The sequence below is a fragment of the Phanerochaete carnosa genome (genome assembly GCF_000300595.1).
Source record: "Phanerochaete carnosa HHB-10118-sp unplaced genomic scaffold PHACAscaffold_7, whole genome shotgun sequence".
NCBI lineage: Eukaryota > Fungi > Basidiomycota > Agaricomycetes > Polyporales > Phanerochaetaceae > Phanerochaete > Phanerochaete carnosa.
Genome location: NW_006767634.1, coordinates 561,573 through 568,449, shown reverse-complemented (window position 1 = coordinate 568,449; position 6,877 = coordinate 561,573). Strand labels below are relative to the sequence as shown.

At 51.7% G+C, this 6,877-nt stretch overlaps 2 protein-coding genes across 2 annotated transcripts; one reads left to right on the top strand and one right to left on the bottom strand.

Moving 5' to 3' along the window:
• Positions 1-1,903: 1,903 nt before the first annotated feature.
• Positions 1,904-4,160, bottom strand: PHACADRAFT_210810 (uncharacterized protein; the record flags this gene model as incomplete). Its single annotated transcript, XM_007397731.1, has 12 exons — positions 2,886-4,160; positions 2,813-2,831; positions 2,674-2,752; positions 2,613-2,626; positions 2,463-2,561; positions 2,374-2,401; positions 2,296-2,321; positions 2,213-2,238; positions 2,128-2,159; positions 2,051-2,075; positions 1,983-1,994; positions 1,904-1,923 (listed from the first exon to the last, which is right to left on the bottom strand). Exons 1-12 carry the CDS (start codon positions 2,998-3,000, stop codon positions 1,904-1,906), a joined length of 495 nt encoding a protein of 164 aa, XP_007397793.1. The 5' UTR covers positions 3,001-4,160.
• A 534-nt stretch (positions 4,161-4,694) lies between these two features.
• On the top strand, positions 4,695-6,560 carry PHACADRAFT_259251 (uncharacterized protein). The gene is made up of 8 exons (XM_007397730.1): positions 4,695-4,769; positions 4,824-5,093; positions 5,141-5,441; positions 5,497-5,646; positions 5,700-5,808; positions 5,860-6,003; positions 6,058-6,286; positions 6,343-6,560. Exons 2-8 carry the CDS (start codon positions 4,825-4,827, stop codon positions 6,485-6,487), a joined length of 1,347 nt encoding a protein of 448 aa, XP_007397792.1. The 5' UTR covers positions 4,695-4,769; position 4,824; the 3' UTR covers positions 6,488-6,560.
• Positions 6,561-6,877: the final 317 nt, after the last annotated feature.

Genomic DNA, 6,877 nt, shown 5'->3' with positions numbered 1-6,877 from the left:
CGCATCGACTGTCGAGAACATCCAGTTCTACTATTCACTTCGCTAAAAAAAAACTGTGCTGCACTCTTCTAGTGAATAAAATATGGTCGTTTCATCCTCGCACGGCTTTACCATCGCCGTTGCGCTGCACGCGCTCGCCGTTCACTTTCAGGACCCTCGGTGCGAAGTGATGCGATGCGGCCTGTGCTCTGGGCAGAGCGTGGAATCCAAATGGACATTCCGGCATGGCTGGTACCTCAGCGGCTGTTACGCGACCTACGGCTCGCAGCTGTGGTTGAGAATGGTCTCACGGGGGCGGCTTGTCACTTACCGTCGCGCACCGAGACGGATCCTTGCACAGGATTCAGGCCCCCATCCCGAGCACCTAAACTTGCGGAATGCTTACATGAGTGATGGGAAGAGGCCGGTATATTCGACACAACCGATGAAGTTGACGGCGGCGCAACATTCCTTCTGTGCGATCATGACTGATGTTTAAAGCTACAGCATCGCGATGTTTGCTCAGAACGCCATTGATTATCCAGTGTACGGATACAATGATAGAGGTCCTCTGTGAGATTTGGAGTAGTGACATCGTTTGTCTAAGCTCAGCGCCCATTTCTCATTATGCTGCCGTCTCCGGTCTTGAGATATGGGCAAGTCGATGACAGTCTTAGTTGCATTATTTTAATACCACTCAATTTCGCGACATTCTTGTCAGCAATGCAACGAGCTGCTGTTAACGGCGACATAGCTTATATTCACAGTGGGCCTGTCACACCTGCGAGCGTGAGTTTGAAGAGTCGCGCATCACTCTCTGTGATGCAGTGGCGACAACGATAACGGCGGGTCGCGATACAACCGAGCATGTATCAGAATACAAAAAAGCCAATATCTGTCTCCTTGAGACTTCGTGCTAGTGTCGTGTCAGTGTCTTTAAACCGTCCGACCGGCCACTTGTTGCAGCCAAATCAATGTGTTACATAAATACTTCGACGACTTCCGTAATGCAAGTGATCAGTGACGAAAGGAGCATATTAACGAGAAATTGATACGAGACAAAGCTTAGTTGGCAGTGCTTCTCAAGTCTGGTGACTGTGAGCGCAAGTATAAGCGGTCTATAAGAAGTAACGCACCCGATTATTGGCTTCCTCATCCTCAACGCGTGCCGCTCAAAGACTGGCATTCGACAGGCCCGAATCGTTGGTCGTTCCTGTGAGGTCCGAAGGGTGGATAGATATGATGTGGCCGGCACACATGTTACGTAGCGTCTCGCGTGAGTTGAGCAGCGCAAGTAAGGAGTTGCACATTACTGCGCCGGCATGTGAGCATCAGATAGCAGGACTCAGACTGAAGATGCTAGACGAACATTTTGGGAGGACCATGGCGAAGGCAATGTATGCATCGCTGCAAGGCATTGCTATGATCTTTGGACTTGGTCAGCCGTGATGTTTTCAAGCGGACGCAGGCCACTCAGAATGGGCCCGTACCGTGATGGCAGATGCAATAGAAACGGAGCTGCTCGAGCCTGAGTTTCCGGAGCCATATAAAACATTGGAATACGCACCTCGTTAGCGCGCAAGTACCAATGCTATATAGAACGAGGACACGAATCAACGAGTTGGTTCTGCGATGTGGCAATGCTGTGAGTATAAATCAAAGTACAAGATGGGGCGCACCTCTTGAAGCTTGTATGATGTTTCATGAGAATTGTACAGAGAGTTACTGCGATTGCGCAGTCTGTGAACGCTTGAAGGCTGAAAATGATACACCACACCCGCTTCACTGGCGTCAAAATGTAGAAGATAAATAGAAGTTGCAACCGACTTACACCATTAAGTTCCAGGCTTCGTGCAACTGTATTGATGGGGAATATTTCACTGAAGCCTGTGAGCAAGGAATAAGAAGGGGGAGGGCTGAGAGCTTACTCGACTACGCCCGTGGCTAATAGTAGGCAAGTTTGAAATATAGTAAAGACAACTCTGAATTGAATTAATGCTTACCAATGGTTCCGACTGTAGAAAACAGGCTGTGAGTTTGAGAAATGATCAGCGTGACCGTGAAAACCTACTGCAGCTGGCAACCTGGGGTAATATCTATAGTATCTTCAGAACCACACTGATATAGCCCTCATAACCGATGACTTACGATGAGTATGAGGGGCCATTTGCGTCCGCTGACTGATTATACTATGAGCTGCCTGGCAAAAGCAATTCGTTGGCTGCGTACGCACGTATATAAATTCTGTACGCGAAAGTACTGCTTGCCAACGATCAGATCTGCGCGGGGCCAGAGTACTCTTCCGAGACGACGTACAGGGTGACAATGATCTCAATCAAGTCCTAATCCGAGGATATCAGCCCCTGAGTAGTCGAGGGTAAACATCGCACTCACGCCAACAAATAAATTAGCCACTAGGCTCCTGAATTTCCGGGGCACGAGTGGGCACGAGTCTCAGATTTGCTATGAGATATAGAACACACCATGAATACTTTGTTGCAGCCAATGGGTTCATGAAATTTGTTACGGCATAATAGTAGACTGCATGCGAAGCGAACACTAGATAAATGCTGCTGAGAATCCTTGTATCGTGCATGAGTGCCGTTGTTAAGTCAAAATTTTGCATGACATACCATAAGAAGAATATCTATGGCCGTGAATGAGCACAGATGATATAAACACGAAGGCACGCACAGTTCGCTTGACGAGTCGGCTATCACGAGGGCTACAGTGAAAGTAGATATAGACCTGCATGCTGGTGATGCCATATAGCCTGTCATGAACGGCGGTGTCAAAAAGTTCCGTCGGCTCGCAATAGTCTGGTAATGCTCACACTGCTACGAGGATTTCGGCTGTTTGATGAATCGGTGAGTGGTGGCGTTGCGCCCGAAACGACTCTGGCATACCGATGACTATTGCGCCAAGTGTGCTGTCTAGGGAACATAGTTCAGTCGAGAGCAGTAGCATTGAGGAGGCAGACCGAGGCATGCCAGCTGCCATGTTTGTTGAGAGTCCTGACATTGCGAAGGTACTGGCACCACTGGCACGTTGTACTTATACTCGCAGCAGCAGTGCCTGGAACTCAATCCGCTAACCAGTGCTTTTCCATCTAGATCTGCTGTTCCAACTTCGGTTGAGATGCCTTACTATTAACTGGACAGCGATAATCGACGGCTGTTTCCCTATTTCAATTCTGTTAGTGTTCCCGTACCATCAAGATAGCGGTCTTTTTTTCTGCCAATAGCGACGAGTACACCGAGCGGGGGGCACGGAAGCGCCGCGGCATGATTAGAGTCGTCAAACACAAGCTGATGGTAGGCGTGAAAGGACTCAATACTGTCTCCGCAGCTCACTTGGATATGTCTGTGCTATTGCCAACACCCACGTCGAGAATCACCTGCGTGCAGTGGGTCACATGCAACATTTACCGTTGTACCTGAAGGCATGATCTCCGCCACCGTGCGCGTCTGTGAAGTTCTAACTTCTCACGGACATTGTTGCAGGCGCACTGTATGCAGTTCTACGTCTAGGAAGACTTCACGGCGTCATCAACGGTTATAGTGAAGGAATACCCACTCACCGCCTCAGTTGAATGTCCGTACGGCGAAGGCGCAGCAGATGCGATCCGGTTTCTGTCCGCGCTGGTTGGTGAGTTGAATGGCCTGCTGACAGTTTAGGTTCGTGCTCTGGTGCAAATGCAAGTGGCGACATGTCGCACGGGCCTCTGTCGAAGTCATTGTACGACGGCAGTGCGCACGACGAGTCTTCACAGATCCTCAACTCCGCGTCGATACAAGAAGATGCTGTCATGCGCGTGTTCCACAGCAGGACCGAGAGTGGCTATGCATCGAGCTTGGTGGACGTTCGTTCTGGAGAGCCTACCGACAGAGAGTAGTCCCTCGTTACTGTTCACAGGCCGATGGGGACAATCAGCATTTTCGACCACCAGCAGATACTGATCTCCTGCTAGCAGATTTATGTTAGGGCTGCACTGGATGCCACCAACTTTTCCGAGTCCCGCCTCGCATGTTGCCGATCTGAGGTCGAGCGGCGACGACAACGGCTGTGGCCAGAGCGAGAGAACGCCAGGACTTGACCAAATCGATCTCCGTCGTCCCAATTCTCGTAATAGCCTAACATTCCCTGTACTTGCTCACCAGATTCCCAGGTATGTCAGCTCGGCAAAGCAGAGAATAGATAAGTAGCATGCGAAGCTTGAACAAAGCGCGCGGGGAGATGATCTAAGCGCCTAGACCGGATAAACTTATCAGATAACGCGGGACTAGCCTAAGTCAAGGATGTCCGTCTCTGCTCACAACCACAACCTGCCCGACAATCGAGAGCTCACTATCCTCTATGCGACGGAAACTGGAAATGCACAAGATGTTGCAGAACGTATTGCTAGGCTATGTCGACGTTTGCACTTTGCCGTGCGGCTGTACAGCATAGACGAGTACCAAGTCGTATGCTCTTCTGTTTCATGCAACTCAGAGCATCTGACAAAAATCCTCTCAGGACGACATTTTTTCGACGCATCTCATTATTTTTATAATCTCAACGACGGGCTCAGGCCGTGAGCCGCGCTCGATGACACGATTCTGGACGTCACTTCTTCGTGCTGACCTCCCGCACGACCTGTTCGACCACCTCGAGTTTGCCGTCTTTGGCCTCGGCGACACCGCATACGAGAAGTTTTGCTGGCCTGCGAAGATGCTCGAGCGGCGGCTTCTGACCCTTGGTGCAACCAAGGCCGTTGATAGAGGGGAGGCAGACGACCGACACCAGCTCGGGTGAGTTCTTCCATGTGATGCCGCTTGTTTGCGCTGATACCCTGCGCGAGCAAGAATGGATGGTGCCTTAGACCCGTGGATGAAGTCCCTGTCGGACACGCTCCTCGAGTTGTTCCCACTGCCTTCCGGCCTTGAGATTAAGCCGGACGTTATCCTGGAACCTCGTGTGAGCATCATTGAAGGTGAACCGGCCGCCTTGTGGCCGGATACCGGCTTGTTCAAAGGATACCACACGGCCACTGTCTCTAGCAATACACGCATAACTGCTCCAGATTGGTATCAAGACGTCCGGCATTTCGACCTTGACTTCGATGAAGACTTGGAGTACGTCGTTTGACCTCCCATGCGCACTTCCTATTCACCACCTGCAGCTACTCGCCAGGAGACATCGCAGTTATCGAACCAGAAGCGTGTGCAACAGATGTCGACGCCTTCCTGCAATGTGTTGGCTGGCTTGACGAAGCCGACAAGTCTTTCGCTGTGAAGCACGTCCTGCCAGATCAGTCGTTGCCGACTCGCCTCCCGCGAAGTCTTACTTTGAGAACCCTCTTTATGCGCTACCTGGACATCAATTCTGTTCCGCGACGGTCGTTCTTCGCTCTGCTAAGACACTTCACACCCAACGAATTCGAGCGGGAGAAGCTCGACGAGTTCTTGTCACCTGAGGGTGCTGTAAGTCTTCCTTCATGAGCCTGGTAGGCTTTGACTTTGGCTGATCTTGATGCAGGACGACTTGTACGACTATTGCCAGAGCGTGAGACGCACGATTCGAGAGGTCTTCGAAGAGTTCAGAAGCGCCAAAGTACCGAAAGAATACCTGTTCGACCTGTTCCCGCCCCTGCGGCCTCGTGAGTTCTCGATAGCGAGCTCGGCGCTGGTAAATCCTTTGCCCCGCCTGCTTTTCTATCGTGATGCTCAACCACTGTAAAGCGGAACCCATGGCGCATACAACTGTGTGTAGCCATCGTGAAATACAAGACGAAGCTGAAAATACCAAGACGGGGTGTAGCCACCACGTATCTCGCGGCATTACAGCCAGGTACGCCTCACCTCAGTCAATGCGCTTTATCGTTCTAAGCCAGCATTAAAGGGGATAAACTTCAAATTCGTCTCAAGAAGGGCATCATAGTGTTACCTCCTGACAAAGCCACGCCCGTAATATGCATTGGGCCTGGCACTGGCATAGCACCCATGCGTGCGCTCATCGAGGAACGCGTCGCGCGGGGCGCAAAAGGTGTGTTGCCGGGTATGGCCTCGTGACAATGTACTAACGGTTTGCCGCCTGCAGCGAACACGCTGTACCAGGGCTGTCGTTCTGCGACGAAGGACCAGCATTACCGCACGGAGTTCGCTGCGCTCGCCGGCGACGGAGACAAGCACCTCGAGTACCGCGTCGCATGCTCGCGCGACGGCCCGCCTGGCGTGAAGCGCATGTACGTACAGGACCTCATCGCCGCAGACGCGGAGCGCATATGGGAGCTCGTGGGCGTGCAGGGCGCGCATGTGTACATTTCTGGGTGAGCACGCATCCTTCTACTCGGGGTCGCAGGCCAGCTCACTGCGCTTCTCCCAGGTCTTCGAACAAGATGCCGGCGGGAGTTAAGGCTGCGGTGCAGGGTGCGCTCGAACAGTACGGGCAGAAGACGGAGGCCGAGGCGAAGGAGTTCGTTGCTAACATGGAGAGAGAAGGGAAGTTGATTGAAGATTGCTGGGATTGAATTTTCAGATGTTGCGCCTGACAGTTTTTGCGTAGACGGAAGTACATATGCTTGTTCTTGTTGCATCTTAGGGAAGGGAATGCTCAAATTAAAGGTTTACATTGGTACGCCTGTCAGATTGTAGAGTCCCAAGGGCTCGAGACCCGGTACCTCTGCCGTTCGCAAGCCTCACTACCCGAACCACACTGAAGGCATTATGTCAAATGCTGCATCTTCCCCTTTTCCGTGATTGTTCTATCATTCAGTGCGTCTAGAGGAGCCCATATCGGGGCACGTCGGCTTGCTCGACAGCCGCAACCTTGCCGGGATGTGAACGCCAGGTGCACTTCGAGGGTAGACGGCACATCAACATAACCGCCAACACATCCAGATCTAGAACGCAAGAGCAAA